The sequence below is a fragment of the Asparagus officinalis genome, chromosome 4 (genome assembly GCF_001876935.1).
Source record: "Asparagus officinalis chromosome 4, Aspof.V1, whole genome shotgun sequence".
Taxonomy (NCBI): Eukaryota; Viridiplantae; Streptophyta; class Magnoliopsida; order Asparagales; family Asparagaceae; genus Asparagus; species Asparagus officinalis.
This window is the reverse complement of record NC_033797.1, coordinates 60329808-60349598: the sequence shown is the minus strand read 5'-3', so window position 1 is coordinate 60349598 and position 19791 is coordinate 60329808. Positions and strand designations below refer to the sequence as shown.

Sequence of the window (19791 nt, the reverse complement as noted above, 5' to 3'; positions counted from 1 at the left end):
TCTTGCGACGCTTTAACATGTAAGATTGTTAGTCAATTTCTACCCCACTTCCTCTTAATTTCAAGTTATCCTCCAGTATGAGTCCTAGCAGTGAAGAAGAGAGGATGGAGATGTCTTAAGTACCGTATGCATCAGCAGTGGGAAGCTTAATGTTCGCGATGATTTGTACAAGACTAGACATTGCACAAGCAGTGGGAGTGGTTAGTCGATACATGGCGAATCATGGTAAAGAGCATTGGAATGCTGTAAAGAGGGTTCTAAGATACATTCAAGGAATCTCAAATGTTGCATTATGTTATGGGGGATCTGATTTTATTGTCAGTGGATATGTTGATTCTGATTATGCAGGTGATCGTGATAATAGCAAATCCACCACAGTCTATGTGTTTGCACTTGCTGACAGAGCTGTAAGCTGGGTTTCAAAACTGCAGTTAGTTGTGGCTACTTCAACAACAGAAGCAGACTACAAAAGCCAGTAAAGAAGCGATGTGGTTGAAGATGGTGCTGGAGGAACTCGGCTATGAACAAAAGAAGATTTCTCTATTTTGTGATAGTCAGAGTGCTTTGCATTTGGCAAGAAATCCAACCTTTCATTCAAAGACCAAGCACATTCGAGTTCAGTATCACTTTGTTCGTGAGAAAGTGGAAGAAGGAACAGTGGATATGCAGAAAATTCACACCAAAGACAACCTAGCAGATTTTTTGACAAAAACAGTCAATACTGACAAATTCATTTGGTGTCGATTCTCCTGTGGTCTGTCTGAGACGTACGTAAGCAACATAAAGATGGCAAGATAAAAAGAATGGTGTGAAGATTGATTGATACTCAATCAAATCTTCAAGTGGGAGATTGTCAGGCGCCTAACAATGACACATCACCGAAAGAAGCAGCCGCCCACGTTTTTTCATCCAATGCAGCCTTTGTTGATTTTTTGAAAGAAAACAAAAGAGCGGGCCCCACTGCTACAGTAAATATTAATATTTTATTATGCATAGTGTTTTTCAAAAACTATAAATAAAACTCCAAATCCTTAAGGAAATCTCATCCCAGAAACAGCTTCTTATATAAGAAGAGTGAGAGAGAAAAAATAGAGAGAGTTTCTCCTTGTAAAGAGAGAGAGTTTGTAACTCCAGAGTTTTCTCCTCATAGTGGAATCTTCTATCCTTGTCTGTGGACGTAGGCAATCAAGTACCGAACCACGTAAATCTGTGTGTCCAATTTTTTATCTCTACTTTTGCTCTACTATTGCTGCGATCCTGCTCTATTAGGCCCCGGGTTTGTCCCAACAGATTTGGTTATGGTTTTGAGTTTGCTTTCTGTTTAATATCTAATCTCTTCTAATTTTTATTCTTTCTTATTTTCTCACACCTAGGATTTAATTTTTCTTTTATGTTAATTTATAATGGTGATTGGAGTTTCGAGCCTAGGATTCAATGTTCTGCATTTTCCCTTCAAGTTGAACTATTATTTTTGGTAATTAATTACATTCTATCATTTAATTTATTATTCATCTGATTGATAGGATTGCAAATGTGGATTCTGTTGCATTGTTGAATTTCTGTTGCATTGTTGAATTTTTTCGCCAATGCAGTGAAGTTCGTCACCTATATTAAATCAGGTTGTAACGGCCACAAAGACCCAGTCAGCCACGTAGGCTAAATTCAAGAAGTCAGTTACGTCACGACTCCACAATTGCAGCGCATCAGTTACGCCCAGGACCCCACTATTGTAGCACGTCAGTTACGTGCTTAAAACCCTATAAATAGCCATCGATGGCTACAGAGAAAGGGGGACTATTCTTGATTGGAGATTTTTAAGCTTGGACTTCGAGAAGCATCAGAGCTTAAAGTTTCTGCACGTCAATCCGGAGTTCGAACCTCGATTCCAGCCGGTTAACCTACGTCAGAAGCTCTTGCGATCTTGGTCTGATCGTCAACAGGAGGCAAACTCGACTCAAGTATCGGGGGAAGCATCCTTTCGCCACCTAGAACCCACATTAAATAAAAGAGAAGCTGAATTAATATTCTCTTCCTTTGTAATCGAGAGAGAGTGAGTGATTGTAAGGGTTCGTACTAAGTGATCGAACCCAGTTTTCTTAAAACAAGAGAATCAATCAATCTTAAATTTTTCGACCCTATACCAATGCGGACGCGGTGTGTGGTGATCGAGGCGACGTTGATAGCAGCTTGGATCTGGTTCAGGCACGGGTGTTCAGCGCGGTTGAGCTCGTCGATGTGGATCTGAAGAGATAGCGTCGAAGGGGAAGAGGCGGACGAAAGGGGTGGCGGGTGGTGTTGGGGGTTTGCCGACGGCGTGTTCGACGGTGCTCGTAGCGAAAGCTGGGGGGTGGAGGTGGGGAGGCTGTTGGGCGGCGGTAGCTGCAGCGTGGAGGGGCTGGAGCGCGGCTGTCGGGCTGGAGGCGCGGACGACTGCAGGAGGCTGGGGTTGAGTGGGCGCACTGGCCAATGGAGGAGCGGTGAGGGTTCCGTGGCTTGGGGTGGGAGAGGAGGAGGAGCGAGCAGGAGGCGGGTGCAGGCGGGGCGGCGACAGGGTGCGGGCGTGACTCAGGTGGCGGTGAGCTTGAGGGTGTGGGGAGGTCGATGGTGGTTGTCGGGTGAAGGCGGCGGTTTGAACACGAGGGGCAAGAGTAGAGAAGGGTGAACGATAAAAACAAACCTATATATATATATATATATATACTATATATATATATATATATATATATATATATATATATATATATATATATATATGTTCATATATATATATATATGTTCATATATATATAGTTAGGGTTAGGGTTTAGATAATTATTAAAAAATACAATTATTTTATTTTAAATCAAGTAATTTTGGAATAATTATCTATAAAATAAAACGTACCAATTATGCTATTACAACAGATAATATATAACAGTAGAAATAATACAACAAATTATACCAAAAATACATAATTAATAATACTATATATTATATGAAATAATACGTAATAATATTAATACTACAATATATTATTTAAAATAATACGTAATAGTACCGATAACATAACAGATTAATTTCAAAAATTTGTTACCGCTCAAAATAAATTTATAGATATTAAAATTATTTAAATAAATATAAAACTTAGATTTTAAATCATAAGAAATTGTAGAAATCAAGAAAAATACAAATACTCTTTTAAAATAATAATTAAATATTTAAAAATATTTAAAAATTATTTTAACTAGTATCAAAATTTTACGGTCATTACACATACCTTAATGCCGATACTTAAATGCAACAACGTATGTTTTGAATAGTTTAAAATTTTTGGGTATACTATCTATTCTCAAATAGAGTTTCTAAATATATATTATCTACAGATGAGGAAAATTCCTGACAAGTCATGGATAGATATCCCTAGGAGTGAACGGTTTCGTGATCAACATTATAGGGATGGATGTGAAGCCTTCATGAAGTATGCCGAAATGAACCCAAAAAATTTAAGTAGCGGTGCAATATACTGTCACTGTTATAGGTGTAAGAATATGAAGCTAAAAAATAAAGATGAAATACGAAGTCACTTAGCAAACTCTGGTTTTTACGAGGAATATAAATATTGGTCCTATCATGGGGAAGGCCGTACCGAAGATGAAGTCCCGGATGTGCATGTCGATACCATCTTGGGCATCAACTATGATATCATCTTCATTGTCATTGTTAATATCGTATTCGGTATGGTCAGGTCCGATATCAGTTTGTAAATTTACTTCTGTATCATCTATTGCCCCTGTTATAGGTGTAAGAATATGAAGCTAAAAAATAAAGATAAAATACGAAGTCACTTAGCAAACTCTGGTTTTTACGAGGAATATAAATATTGGTCCTATCATGGGGAAGGCCGTACCGAAGATGAAGTCCCGGATGTGCATGTCGATACCAGTCATGTTGTCAGGATAGATGATACAGAAGTAAATTTACAAACTGATATCGGATCTGACCATACCGAATACGATATTAACAATGACAATGAAGATGATATCATAGTTGATGTCCAAGATACTCATGCTCCTGAGGACTTGGATCGTATAATGAAACTACTAGAGGATAGTGAAAATGATCTGTATGAGGGTTGCACCGACTACTCCAGATTTTCATTTATGTTGGAGCTCTTACATATTAAGAGCCTCAGTGGAATGACAAATACTTATTTCGAAATGCGTCTTCTTGATTTGCTGCGGAAGGTAGTTCCAGGAGGAGAGCGTAGCATTCCTAAAACAACTTATGCGGCAAAGCAAATAGTTTCCGATTTGGGGCTTGATTACAATAAGATTGATGCGTGTCCTAATGATTGTATTATCTACTACAAGGATAATAAAGACCTTCAGGCATGTCCTACATGTGGAGTTTCTCGATGGAAACAACAAACCCGCTCTTCAACAAGGCAGCCAACAGAGTCAATGTACCAGCAGAGCATGATTCCAGCTAAGGTGCTTCGCCATTTCCCGTTAGTTTCCAAATTGCAACGTCTGTATATGAACAAAGACACCGCTAAGAACATGAGGTGGCACAAAGAAGACCGTATAGAAGATGGTAAGCTGAGACATCTAGCTGATGCAGAGGCTTGGAAGCATATTGATAAGACTTTTCCCAATTTCGCTCATGAATGTAGAAATGTCAGACTTGGGCTTTCTAGCGACGGATTCAATCCGTTCGGGGTTATGAGTTCAGGTTGGTCTACATGGCCAGTTGTCTTAATGCCATATAATTTACCCTCACTGCTTTGTATGAAACAACCGTATATGATGCTCTCATTACTGATACCGGGTAAGCGTGCACCGGGTAATGATATTGATGTCTACTTAGAGCCCTTAATTGATGAGCTAAAACAATTATGGTCGGAGGGTATATTGATATATGATGCCCATGCTAAAGAGTCATTTAGACTTCGTGCTATCCTAATATGGACAATTAATGATTTTCTAGGTTATGCTAATCTTTCTGGTTGGTCTACAAAAGGCAAGTTTGCTTGTCTAGTATGTGGCCTAGAATTTGAAGGCCTTCACTTACCATCTAGTCGAAAGTGTTGTTGTTGGTTCAACAGGAGATGGTTACCTTCGGGCCACAAATACAGAAAATTGAGCAATAAATTTGACGACACTGTTGAGACTAGGAATAAACCACGTTAAATGACCGGTGCTGATATTATAAAGTTGCTTGAGCATCTTCCTAAAATTAGATTTGGTAAGAACCGATATTCTAAGTACGACTCACTCAAAGTTAGAGGCTCCGGCAAAAAGAAAAAGACACTGAAGAGGAAGAGAGCATTCCAACGGGCACATGTTGATAATGGAGTCGATAAATTACCAAAGAGATGGAGTAAATTCAGTATCTTCTTTCAGCTGCCATACTGGCAAAAGCTTAAAATCAGGCATAACTTGGATGTCATGCATATTGAGAAAAATATTTGTGACAACATAGTTTCAACCCTCCTTCAAGATCCTAATAAGTCAAAGGATGACCTAAGGGCTCGTCAAGACTTAGCTGCATTGAATATTCGGGAAGATTTGCAAGCACAAGATGTTGGACTTAAGAAAAAACATAAGCCTTCCTCTCGTGTTACGATGTCGACAGAGCAGATGCAGAGATTTTGTGAGGTCCTCAAATCAGTAAAATCACCGGATGGGTATTCAGCTAATATATCAAATAATGTCCAGTTGCAGGAGAGGAAGCTCTTAGGCCTAAAGACCCATGATTATCACGTTCTTCTACATCAATTGCTCCTGGTTGCATTGCGTAATAATATGGAGAAAGAAGCATTGGAAATTATTATGGAGTATTGTGGGTTCTTCAGAAAATTATGCTCAAAAGTTATAGATGTGAGGGAATTTAAAAAGCTTGAAACAGAAATATCATTAATTTTATGCAACCTGGAGTTAATATTTCCTCCTTCCTTTTTCACGGTCATGGTCCATGTTACTCAACATCTAGCTAGCGAGGTAATCATTGCGGGTCCTGTATCTTACCGTTGGATGTACCCAATTAAGAGGTAAGAGACTTCACCCAATGCATTAATTTCATATGCAATGTATACAGCTAATATTTATCCTTTCTGTGGTTTTCCTTAGATTAGATATTTGTAGTTCATAAAATTTTAATTATTGTAGATATTTGGGGTTTATGAAGCGCCTAGTTCGCAATCGAGCTCATCCAGAGGGTTCTATGGCTGAAGGTTACGTGACCAAGTTCGCAATCGAGCTCATCCAGAGGGTTCTATGGCTGAAGGTTACGTGACCAACGAATGTCATACGTTTGTATCACGTTACATGCGCAATCGCGTAAAAGCTGATCAGCCCCCAACTAAGGAGAAGAAACTCGTAAAATATCCAAGATCTGACTTAGAGCAGGTTCATGCATATGTATTGAATAATCTTGATATTTTCAGCGATTATCGAAGGTAATGTACATTAATTTAGGAATAGAATGACACTTGTATTATTTACTTTCATTGTACCAATACAATCTCATTGTTGTATAAATAGGCAACATTTGGAGAAGCTTAACAATAAAATATCATATCCAAAACAAAAAACACATCAAATAATTTCCCGATTGGTTCAGAATCGATGTAAGTAGTATAGAAGTAGTATTGTATTTTTTATTTTTAAAATTTTAAGCAAACTCGGAGATCATTTTATTCAATTGATGCTTGAATTAAGTTGATAAAGACGTTCTTACTGGTGCCGTAATCTCTGAAGATATTTTAGTTCACGCACAATGTCCTTACTATGAAGTGAGACGATATAGTGAACTCATCATTAATGGGTATAAGTTTAAAACAGTGGCGACCGATGATAAGAGGGTAACACAAAATAGTGGGGTCATGGTCTGCTTTGCTCAGGAATATTTTTCTAGCATAAGAGATCAAAACCCAGTTGAAGCTGATATATTGTATTATGGCCAGTTGGAAGATATTGTAGAGATAATTTACGGCTATGGTAAAAAAATCAGCGTAATTATTGCATGTTTAAAGTTCGATGGAGTCCTGCCAAACCACGCAAGGATCATTATGGGTTTACACTAGTAAACCTCAACAAAGAGATATATCTAGATGAGAAGTTCATATTCGCAGAACAGGCGGACCAGTGCTTCTATGTGAAAGACCCAAATGTTTCCACCGATTGGGTCGTGCTATACAATGAGCCAAGATCTATTGTCCTCCCTAATAATAACGCCGATAGTGATGAGGATAATAAACCAATTGGTTCTTCTGATGAAATTTGGCAGAATTTCTCTTACCCTCAGAATGTCATGCTTGATATGACAGATGCAGAGATTCAGGCTGACAACCTAATTTTAGTCAGGGATAGAGAACCAGAGGCAGATGTGCAACTAGAATCAACTACTAGTAGACGAAAGCAGACAACGTTAAATATAGCCCGAACAATACAAGCAATACCTCGTTCAATACGAAAATAGCAAGTTGTAGAAGGTATATTCTATATGTCATTTTAGGCGCGGATGTTATTTAAATGTTTAATTGCAATAGATGTTAATCTTGTGAATTAGTAGGCAGATATTTCTTCTTTAATTCTCCTAATCCGATTTTACAGATGAAGAACTCGAGGTTATTCGATCGATCGCGTGACCGATCACGATCTACGAGCCTAGGCTCAGAACAGCTTCAGGAGGCACACATTTCATCACATACGGATATAGGTATGAATTTCAATTATCTTTGTACAACTCAAAGTAGACATATGAAACATCATTTAGGCTAAGTTCTTTTTATATGGGTATATGATGCGGAATTATCGGGTCGTCTTCGGGACACAACTCTAGCATTCTCGCCTCATATAGGTATTAATCATATATGTGTTTGTAATATTTATTCAATCATATTTAAAGTCCAGCTTTTGTATTTAAAATCTATTGTATGTTAGCAATATTAATTTTTATTTGCATAGATAATTTGGCAGGCATCGATTATTCTTCACCCGGAGCCACTGATTCACATGCAGAGACCTCCCACACTACAGGTAATGGTGTCGCAATATATTTATTTTTACTTTGCATCTCAATAATGATCCTTCAATTTTCTCGTATAAATTATCTTCTTTAATCATTGTAGAGGGTTCTTGGACACCATCGTCTTCGCATCATACGCAGGGGGCCGAGTTGTGTTCGTGGACCCCTGACATCCCCCATCTACCATTGCCTCTAGACTCGATCATATCAAAGACTAATACTTTGAAGTATCATCCACTTGCACTCAAAAGGCTAGATGAATTAAATCCAATGATGCAAGTTAGAAAGCAAGTTGCAATCGCTGCGATGGATAGAGAAGTGGAGAGAGGTAAACTTAATAATTTTGTCCCATTGTTTTTGCTTTTTTACACTTAACTTCTGTTGTCAATGTAGGGGCAAAGCGAGATGCAACTGGACCGGGAGGACGTGGTGGAAGCAAACCTGGTTCCAAACAGGCACCAAGAGGCTTTCGGGGAATTCTTCAGTGGGTTGATAACTTGCCGATCGGCTCATGGTAAAAAAAAAAATTAATAACTACGTCGGCGTTTTAGTACGGCGGGCCCAAATCATAAACCCGTACTTCAAATTCAAGGAGCTTCCATGGTCCGCATACGAGGATATATGGAGAGAGTTGATGGTATATGATCATTACTTCTTTAATTTTTTTTGATATAGAATACGTTTACAAAATGCTTAGATATCTTATATATCTAGATGCAAAATTGTAGCAATACTATTGTCTTGAGGACTACCCTGGGGCGTGACACTATGTTTTTAATATCAAAGTTGAGGCCATGCTCAAACAGTAGCGACATGAGCTGAAGATATCAACATATGATAAATATACCCAAGATTGGCAGAGATTTTCAAATCTCGATGAGAGGGTGGATCTCGATCATTTCACGGCTCTTCTTTTTTATTGGGATACCGAGTCCGCACAGGTATGAGTATATTATCATGTTGCGTACAAAAGCATATTGTAAATGCAATTCATTTTTAACATCTTTTTTTTGTAGAATAAATCTAAGAAGGGCTCGACGAACCGACATAGCAAGCGCAAGCTTGATCACCACTTGGGATCGACGTCCTTTGCCAATCTTGAGTATAGTTATTGTCGAGACACGGTATAATATTTAAAGTTGATGTATTCACATGCTACAACCTTCAATTTGACCAAACTCTTCGATATTTACTATTATATTTTGTAGGGGAAGCCGATAATGCCGATCAATTTGAAGGCAAAGTTAGCTTACGGCACCTTTCACTCAACATATAAAGATGAAGACAAGATTAAAGCAAACATGGTGTTGGTGATAATTATTTTTCAACAAATCATTAAATAATAAGTATTACGTTGTTGTACATTTCATTAATTAAGAGTTTAAACTGTTGTACTTTGAAATCATTATTTACCAATTCAATATATATCTATTTTCTGTATGTGATTTAGGATAATATTGCTGTCGCGTCGAAGGATGCAGCACTACGTGCTACCCAAGAAGCTGCTGATGACCCTCATGTCTTGTCAAGAGAGGAAAATAATGCCATTGCAATGAATGTGATGGTATAATAACCGGGGTAGATTTCCATTGATGGGGTTGGAGCTCAGCGGGGTACCTCCAGAAAATCCTCCACGACGTCCTCGACAACCTCAACTGCGACTACATCATCAAACAGAACTCACACCACTTCTACAATTATGCGCGTCAACCGTTATCTGCGTGGTAAGATCGACCCTACATTACTCATGCAGCTGACGACGGCTATGTGTTCAGATTTGCCTCCATCCCGTACTAGCGACGATGTTTTTACACACATCGTTTTATGCTTGTCCGGGAAGATTTCAGCTGAATTATTTGGAGAAGTTTTGGACCAAATAGATTTAGACGCTGGCGCACAGGTTAATTAATAATATTAATATGTCATATATTGTTAAATTTCATTCTCTAAATGTAAATCTATTTATTTTCAGGCTAGATTTGCTGGAGGAAGCAGTAGTGGCGTGCAGAGGAGGGAACTTGACGATGATGATGACTCTTGATTTTATGAGGTAAGTTAGTTAATTGTATGTGTGTATGTGTGTATGTGTCTTGTGCGCTTAAATATTTTATGCACTTAACATACAAAAGTTTCTTCATAATAACTCTATATATACTTGACTGTATGTGTGTATGTGTCTTGTGCATGATTGAAAATGACAAGGAAATTATTGCTATAAGTCTTCTCATGTGTGTATGTGTCTTGTGTATGTGTCTTGTGCATGTGTATGTGTCTTGTGTATGTGTCTTGTGTCTTGTGCATGTGTATGTTGATACTTGACTGTATGCATGTGTGTATGTGTCTTGTGTATGTGTCTTGTGCATGAATTATAACTAGTCACAGATAATCAAGAAGTCGTCAAATTGGTCCTTTTTCTGCTGTTTAATTAGTTGTATTGCCAAATTACCAAGGATTTGTTCTAACTTGCAAGTGATTTGCTTTACCTGTAGACATGAAGTTGGTGAAATTTTGAGTGGATGTCACACATGTGCATTACTTCTCTTTATAGCTTTATCCTCTCAACTCCATTAAGATTTACATATTGACCTTGCTCCTTATAATTATAGCCCTCGTCTCTTTGTAATAATCAAATCTCAAACTAAATCCAGCTTAGGTTCCACTTTTGTAAAAACTTAATGTGCACTTTTAATCTTGACCGAAGGCAAATCCAAACTAGTCCACACAATAATCAACTTCCGAAACTAGCAAACTCTGACACTCATTACGATTGCAACCAGGGCAAAGTCTTACATCATTCTCCTACAGAAATATCAAGAAATTTTCATTATTTAAAGCTGACAATGTTCCCCATTGAAAATTCAATTTACATTGTACATGAAGCTAAGTGCTTTCATCAAAGAAGTAATCCATCTTGTTACTTTGTTTGTGAGAGAAAGAGATAGATTATATCACCTATCGTCTTTATGATGTTAGATCAAAGGGGCTTCTGAGCTTCTCTTCTAACTTTCATACTATGGCCAGCTGTAGCTCGGCCTGTGCTTTCTATTCACCTGCTTTCGGCGATGGTAGTTTGTCATGGATGTTATGTTTTATGCGAACTTGTTTCTTTGGTCAGTACATATTCATGATATGATGTTATTTACTTTTTGCTTTCTTTTTCAAGCAACTTTCATGTAATTTTTCTTTACTTTATTTGCCATTTTTTTAACAAACTGATTCTGCGATGGTAGTTCGTCCTGGATGTTATGTTTTTATGCGAACTTGTTTCTTTGGTCAGTACATATTCATGATATGATGTTATCTTCTTGAATTGTTCAGTTACGTGAACTTTCAATTGTGTATTATATGAAAAAGATTATAACGAAGAAGACATTAATCTCTATTGCTGGTTCTTTGCAAAGGAGAATGATTGATAATTAGTGAACGACTATTTTACTGTAGAAAAGTAAATGTTAATTGTTATGTCAAATTTGCCTTTAGAATTAGTCAATTTTTTCACACATCTACGTATACAAGAATGAAAATAATACAAATATTAAAGTAATAGTGGTATTTAAATATTTCTTTTTCGGGGAAAAAAAGTGTTTAAAATGGGATAAGGAGATTTTAATGAAACATGAACATTTTTTTATTGTATTTCTCTTTCTTGCTTATTGCTGTCAGTTTTTATGAAGTGTTTCCTTTGCACTCAAGTAGAATAATTAAATAAGGGTAAATTACACTTAAATACCCTATTGTTTACCTAATGTTGGACATAAATGCCCTCGGTTGTATTCGTGAACGGCTGCACTTAAATACCCCAAAATTTCTAAAAGTTACACTTAAATACCCTATTAGGGTCTCTGTGTGAATGGCTTACAACTCTATGGATCCATGGAAAAGAATGTTTTCCCCTCTTTTTTGTAAAATGTGTTTGATGAACTGTGAAAACGGCGAAGGAATTGTGAAAAACGTGAAGAATAACTCAAAACAGGCTCCACCACACCCTGGTGTGGTGTCTGCCATGGGTGTGGTAGAGTCTGTCCTGCACCACACCCTCCGACTTATGGCAAGTCGACTTAACAGTCTGTTAAGTCGACTTATGAAGTGTTCTCCAGTTGTTGATTTTCTCTCTGTCAAGTCGACTTGTGAGCTCTGTTAAGTCGACTTACGACGGGTTTTTTGCATACGTAGGTTTCCTATTTGCAGTCTGATTGGGGTTTTGTTTTGATATAAATAGGGAAACGATTTGTGAGGGTTTTTTATCAGAGATTGAGGAATCTTTTGAGCATTGTGAGAGGGAGATATTGTGAGCAAGGTGAGATCTTTGGTTGAGGGTTAGTTTGAGAGAATTTGTGTGATTGTAACCCTTTGTACTCTCCTTGATTTAGTGAAATCTCCCCATCCTCTCCCCGTGGACGTAGGCAATTGCCGAACCACGTATATCCTTGTGTTTGGTTTGATTTGTCGTAATTGGCTTGGTTTGTGCAAGTGTTTGGCTTTCTTCTACTCGTGATCACAGGTTCGTTGTGAGTTCGTGCAAGGCTTCCGCAAAGGCGCGCGACAAGTGGTATCAGAGCCAGGTTCAGATCTAGGGTTTTGGATTAGGTGGAGGAAGATTCAGTTTGAAGCTTGGTTCTTGGAGTTCTAGGTTTTGGTGGAGTTAGGGTTTGAAGTTGCCGTTGGAGATCTCGCTTTCCTCGTGTGGTTAGGAGTTCTATTTGGAATCCAATCTAGGGTTCAGTTGGGTAATTTCTTATTCTTCTTAAAGTTTGGATCTTTCTCTACAATTTGGAAGTTGTGATTATGGGTGAAGTAATTGGTGAAAGCAGCAAGATGACAGGCACAGTTCAAGTGGGTTTTCAGAACACTAAGATTAGTGTTGTGAAATATGACGGCAAGATCAATTTTGGTTTGTGGATGAGCGACGTACAGGATGCGCTCAATGCTCAAAATCTGGAGGAGACCATCATGGTCGATGTGAGGCCACCTAAGTATGAAGAAGCGATATGGGAAAAGATGAATCGAAATGCTTGCGGGGTGATCAGGTCCTGTTTGGAACAGGAGCTGAAATACGATGTGATTGGGGTGACGTCTGCGATGAAGATGTGGGAAATTCTCAACAATAAGTACCTTACGAAGAGTGTTGAGAACCGGTTGCACTTGCTGCGAAGGTTATTCAGATTCCAGATGTCCAGAGGTACCTCGCTTGCGGCTCATGTGAACAACTACACTAAGTTGTTGTCGGACTTGGCGAACGTGGATGAGAAGATCACAGATGAGTACAAGGCTATTATTCTTTTGGGCTCCTTACCGGATGAGGAGTATGATACCTTCGTGCTTACGTTGCTGAACGGGAGATCTTCTATCACTTATAGTGAAGTGACTAACGCATTGACGAACTATGATTTGAGGAGGAAGGATAAGGAGACTTCCCGCGCTAGTACTTCAGGAGAGGCCTTGTCGGCGAGAGGTAGAAGCTCATATCAGAAAGGTGGAAACAGAGGGAGGTCAAAGTCAAGAGGTCGTCACCAGCTTGGAAAGAATCAATGTGCATTCTGCAAGGAGCAGGGACATTGGAAAAGAGATTGCCCGAAAGTCAAAGAAAAGGAGAATAGCAAGAATAAGGGCCCGAAGGCCAATGAGGTGAATGTTGCGAAAGGCGATGATTCCGATGATTCGAGCTTTTCTCTTTTGATTACTCCGGAGGTGAACCATTTGGATGCATCGGAGTGGATGCTTGATTCTGGCGCTACTTATCATGTGACTCCTAGGCGAGATTGGTTCTCATCATTTGAGAGACTCGATGGGGGTGTTGTGGTCATGGGAAATGATCAATCCTGTGGCGTTCGTGGGATAGGTACTGTGAGGATTCGGATGCACGATGGAGTAGTCCGTGAGCTGAAGGAGGTGAGATTCGTTCCTCAACTTAAGAAGAATCTTATCTCAGTGGGGGCTTTGGAGGCGAAGGGATTCAGGGTGACCTTTGAGGATGCTGTAGCAAAGGTTACTAAGGGATCTTTGGTGGTGATGAAGGGAGTCCGAAATCATAATTTATATTATCTGAAGGGGAGCACCGAGATTGGCCAGGTTGCTTCGGCGATTTCAGAGGCGGACATGAGCAGACTTTGGCACTACAGGCTAGGGCATACAGGTGAAAAGTCACTGCAGGCATTGTGCAAGCAGGGGCTTTTGAAGGGAGCCAAGAGTGGTAAAGTAGAATTCTGTGAGCACTGTGTACTTGGCAAGAAGACGAAGGTGAAGTTCGGGACGGCCATTCATAGGACGAGGGGCATCTTGGACTACGTGCACACAGATGTTTGGGGTCCCACTAAGACGGCATCACTTGGTGGTCGACATTGGTTCGTCACGTTCGTTGATGACTATTCTAGGCGATGTTGGGTGTACACCATGAAGCATAAGAGTGAAGTCCTAGATTTGTTTGTGGAGTGGAAGAAGAGATTGGAACTGCAGACTGGGAGAAAGATCAAGACGTTGCGATCCGACAACGGCGGCGAGTATACCTCAGACCCCTTTCTGCAGCTATGTCGAGACGAGGGCATAGAGAGGCACTTCACAGTTAGTCATACACCGCAGCAGAATGGGGTGGCAGAGAGATTGAATCGGTCTTTGCTGGAGAAGATTCGATGTTTATTGGCGCATAGTGGTTTGGAGAAGATCTTTTGGGCTGAGGCACTTTCTTATGCGAGCCACCTCATTAACAGGCTGCCTTCATCTGCGATTGAGGGGAAGACCCCTATGGAGATGTGGTCGGGAGAGACAGCACATGACTATGACCAGCTTAAGGTATTTGGTTGCCCTGCATATTATCATGTTAGAACTGATAAGTTGGAACCTCGAGCTAGGAAGGCCATATTTGTAGGATTCAAGCGTGGTGTCAAGGGATACAAGCTTTGGGATCCAGTTGATAAGAAGATTGTGCTGAGTAGGGACGTCACATTCGATGAGGCTTCTATCTTGAAGCTTCCCAGCTCTCATCAGGTGGAGAGCAACCCGACAGAGGAGATTTCGCAGGTGGTGGAGATTGATGCAGCTCCACAGAGTCCAGATAGTGCAGTATCCATGAGAGTGCCGACTGAGGTGACGCCAGGCGAGCACGACGGTGATGCGGAGGATACGGGTACTCATGAGCAGGATCAGGGACCCAGGTGGGTAGTTATGCATTGGTTATGTTGATTCGTATTATGCCGGGGATTTGGATAAGCGCCGGTCTACTACGGGGTATGTGTTCACTTTGACCCGTGCGCCGGTGTGTTGGAGATGCACCTTACAGTCTACGGTGGCTTTGTCTACGACGGAGGCAGAGTATATGGCAGTTACGGAGGCTGTGAAGGAGGCTATTTGGCTTCGAGGACTTTTGGAAGAACTTGGTATATCGCAGCGATCCGTCACTATTCATTGCGATAGCATGAGTGCTATATATTTGGCGAAGAATCAGGTTTTTCATGCGAGGACGAAGCACATTGACGTTCGTTATCACTTCGTTCGGGATGTTCTTGAAGATGGCGATGTGGAAATTGTGAAAGTCCACACGAAGGATAATCCGGCAGATATGCTCACTAAGGTGGTTCCGAGCAACAAGTTTGATCATTGTCGAAACTTGTTGCACATTCGTAATTGTTGAGGCCGTTGGCGGCCATTTGGATGAACTACGGGCGGCTTGATCCCTTGGGAGAGGGGGTACGTAGGCAACCGCATTGGTGCAGCCGAGTTTAGAGAGACGACACATTGGTGCTCATGTTGGTGTCGGCTCAGTGTTGGGAACACTTCGCCGAGGTGGAGAATTGTGAAAACGGCGAAGGAATTGTGAAAAACGTGAAGAATAACTCAAAACAGGCTCCACCACACCCTGGTGTGGTGTCTGCCATGGGTGTGGTAGAGTCTGTCCTGCACCACACCCTCTGCCACACCCACGGTGCAGGGTGTGGCAGAATCTGTCCTGCACCACTCCTGCACCACACCCTCTGCCACACCCATGGTGCAGGGTGTGGCAGACTCGTTTTTAGAATCCTTATTTGTTGAGGAATCCTCCTTTGTTTGGGATTGTGTTTTATTATAAATAGGACCACGTTTTTTAGGGTTTCTTAAGGAGAGAAAAGAAGAGATTTAGCATTGTTTTGAGCACTTTGAGAGGGAGATATTGTGAGGGAGTTGAGAGCTTTGGTTAGGGTTATATTTGAGTGATTTTGTGAGTTGTAACCCGTTGTATTTCTCCTCCATATAGTGAAATCTCCCCATCCTCTCCCCGTGGACGTAGGCAATTGCCGAACCACGTATATCCTTGTGTTTGGTTTGATTTGTCGTAATTGGCTTGGTTTGTGCAAGTGTTTGGCTTTCTTCTACTCGTGATCACAGGTACGTTGTGAGTTCGTGCAAGGCTTCCGCAAAGGCGCGCGACATGAACAACGTATTGTGTCTATGTGATGCTAAAGTGTTTTCCCCTCTTTTTTGTAACACACAAATTACTGCGTCTATGTGATTATAGTCTTGTTTTTTAGCACGCAGTTAATTTGTTTAGACTTATGTAACACAGAGGTTATGTGTGTAAATTTAATCAAATAGCTCTTGATATTGGATGGTTTAATTGTTATATTTTGCAAACGCGATGATTGTTAAACTTGAGGGCTGATTGTACACATTGGTTCCTAGTTTGTCATTTGAGTTTATGAATTTAGTGTTAATAATTAGGGGAAAAATAATGTTATCGATCATCTTGGTGCTTCGAATGATCGATGGATCATGGATTACTGATCATGCCTTGAGCAATAACTATAGAGTCCTAATGCTCGTCTCTTGCCCATGGCTTTGCACTTATATATCTTCCCTTTTTTTTTCTTGACATTTACACGTGCTCTTGTTTTTCAATGTAGTATGTTGCTGCTTCAGTTAATCAAGAATTGGAGTATTCTCCAAAATATTCTCATGTGATTTCCACATGCTAAAATTTGGTCAATTACTAAGCATACTTCTAAATTTAGGAATATATATATCATATTCTTAAAAATAATGACACCTTTTATCTTGCAGGTGCATGTGTTTCTTTGAGCATCTCTAGAGAACATAATGCTCGTGGACCTGGATATCGGTTTGTAAATAATCGTCGTTGTATTTTTAAATCACAACTTTCTTTGTGTTGAGCCCAAAACAAACAGTGAGTTGATTGAGTTGTGCGGCAAATTTATATGCATATATGTGGATGATTATAAGTTGGCAGAGTTAAGAGAGAGATGATATGTGTGAAAAAACATGTGTGACTTTGTTGTGTAGTCGTTTAGAATTGTTTGTGTGATTTATTTAAGTTGTTTTGTGGATAGTTTAATTGTTTGTGTGGTTGGTATATATGTGATTTTTATTGTTGATTTGTAAACTGGATTTACAGGTTTATTCAATAGGAAATTTGTGTGATTTACAAGTATACCAGCCAATTTGGAAACTACATTATAGTGGGAAAGAAAGTATCTCAGACGGATTTTTTACATCCCAGACGAAAATATCCGTCTAGGATGTAAAATCGTCTGGGTTGCTGCCAGACATCCCAGACGAAAAATTCCGTCCGGGTTAAATATTCCAGACGGAATTTCGTCGGGGATGTCCCCAGATGGAATTCCGTCTGGGATAATTAACCCAGACGGAATTTTCCATATGGGATGTCTAATATCCCAGACGGAAAAATTCTGTCTGTATTAATACCCAGACGGAATTTTTCGTCTGGGATATTGTGTATCTCAGACGGAAAATTTCGTCTGTGATGTATCCTAGACGGATGCATCCCAGACGGAAAATTTCGTCTGGGTTACTTATCCCGGACAGAAATAATCCGTCTGGTATGTATTACAGACGGGTTTTTTTCCATTTATAAAAATCCGTCTAGAATACATTCCAGACGGAATTTCTGTCTAAAATAAATTATTCTAGACGGAAACTAATTAGACCCGTATTCCAGACGGAATTCCGTCTGGAATAGTTTTTCTAGACGGAATTATTGTTATTCCAGACGGAATTTTCTGTCTGGAATGAGTCGTTTTGTACCAGTGGTACTTGTGTGTTTGGGTGTTTGTGCACGTGTGTGGTGTGTGTACGTGGATTAAATCTAGAACAAACTTCATTGGACCAAGAGGCCTATCCACTAGCTTTCTTATAATTTAGTTTTATTTTGAGGTTCGTACTAGCGTGACAATATAATTGAGTAAATCCACTTTGCTGAGCACTTGAACTTGAACTGCTTGTATTAAAATGTCTACGATTGAAAATAAAGTATATAGCTAGCTTATATTACAATCAAGTGGTTTAAAAGAATTAATGGTTATTTAACAAGGCAACTATGCAGACCTCTTGATGCATAAAGGTGCTTATTATTCTAGTAGATGATTCGTTCTCTTCATCGTGATCAATAGAACTTGACACATCTGCAAATTTAAAATCTTAATGTTTAAAACTTTTAATGCATATTTGCGGCATTTTTCTAGTTCTTTGGTTGTGAAACCGTTAATTTTACAGCCATGTAATAGACTAGTCGTTGGAATTGAATGTGCTTAATTTTTTATTTGTAGATCTTTTACGAAATGCAGATCACCTCATTAATGCCTTTTTGAAAACTCACTTTAAATGCTCGTTAAGTGCATCTTAATATATTTTTTATCATACCTAAACGGGCGAAATAATGGTGAACTTTTTTTAAGAGGAAATAATGGTGAATGTTGATGATAGTTATCAAATATGGGGTTAACTGTGGCGTTATCAGTGAATTAGGATTCCTTAGTCTTCCTTGGACAGTTGGTTGTCGAACCGAGAATTCATTCCTGCATGTAAAAGACACATGAGAGGATCGAAGTTGCGATCTCCGGTGATTCCTCCAGTGATCAAGTTAGTCAAGTGCTTGAGTGGAGAAGAAGTAGGGTTCAAATGTGTTCAATAGCAAGAGAGTTGCTTACCTCTGTGCACCAGACAATGCCTCTATTTATAATAGGTTCGGAGGGGCAGTTGTGTAATTTAGACCGAGTCCAAGAAGGTGGCTCAGTCGGCATATACTTTACAGATGTTGGATACAGAGGGGGTGCGTCACCTAGGTGTTTAATGTGATGGCGATGAGGAATGCATGATGCTGATGAGATTTGATGAGTCATAAAGACTTTCGGGGCTAGAGTAATGATGGCTTTGATCGCGCATTTAATGTAATGGTGATCGACTGTCGGCGAGAGATTCAAGGACAAACCGCATCTAGACTCAACTCTATGGAGGGTCAACAAATGACACCTTTGCCATTTTATATATTCAGCCATCTTTTATTCGAAAGTTCTTGATCCGGCCTCATAGGAGGTAGAGGAGTAGGGTCGACTCAAGTAGTGGCTTCGAGTGAGGATACCTTTCAACATGCCCCTCTTTAGGAAAGGTCGAGTGTCGATGTTGCTCGAGCCATCCTACCTAGGGTGACGTCGACCTGATATTTAGCTAGTGTGGAGTCGACTCTTGGGGGAGGATTAACACTTAGTCATTTATGTGTGCTAACATTAGCCCCTTTCACTTGGACTCGGGTGGCAGAGTTCGAGTGAAATGAACTGTTGACTGTTGGAATTTCGAGACACATTTAAGAGGGATCACCGAGGGTTGCATCTGACGTGATGTTCTGACATCATGGGAGATCATGCGTCAACATCACCTTATTCTCCAAGCTCGGAATGCGTGATAATTTGAAGGCAGTGCTTTGGTTCCTGTGCGGTCCTTTGAATTTTGGGGTTGATCTCAGCCATCCGTCAACAACCTGGTCGATCGTTGTGCTCATGCCAC

General features: G+C 39.9%; 1 protein-coding gene across 1 annotated transcript; it reads left to right on the top strand.

The window, feature by feature from the left end:
* Positions 3256 to 17233, top strand: LOC109837543. Its single transcript, XM_020405837.1, has 14 exons — positions 3256 to 6028; positions 6147 to 6211; positions 6265 to 6436; positions 7593 to 7698; positions 7822 to 7839; positions 7947 to 8018; positions 8111 to 8335; positions 8401 to 8644; positions 8736 to 8948; positions 9024 to 9131; positions 9216 to 9353; positions 9458 to 9907; positions 9980 to 10057; positions 17035 to 17233. The coding sequence occupies exons 1-4, from the start codon at positions 5169 to 5171 to the stop codon at positions 7594 to 7596; spliced, it is 1101 nt and encodes a 366-aa protein (XP_020261426.1). The 5' UTR covers positions 3256 to 5168; the 3' UTR covers positions 7597 to 7698; positions 7822 to 7839; positions 7947 to 8018; positions 8111 to 8335; positions 8401 to 8644; positions 8736 to 8948; positions 9024 to 9131; positions 9216 to 9353; positions 9458 to 9907; positions 9980 to 10057; positions 17035 to 17233.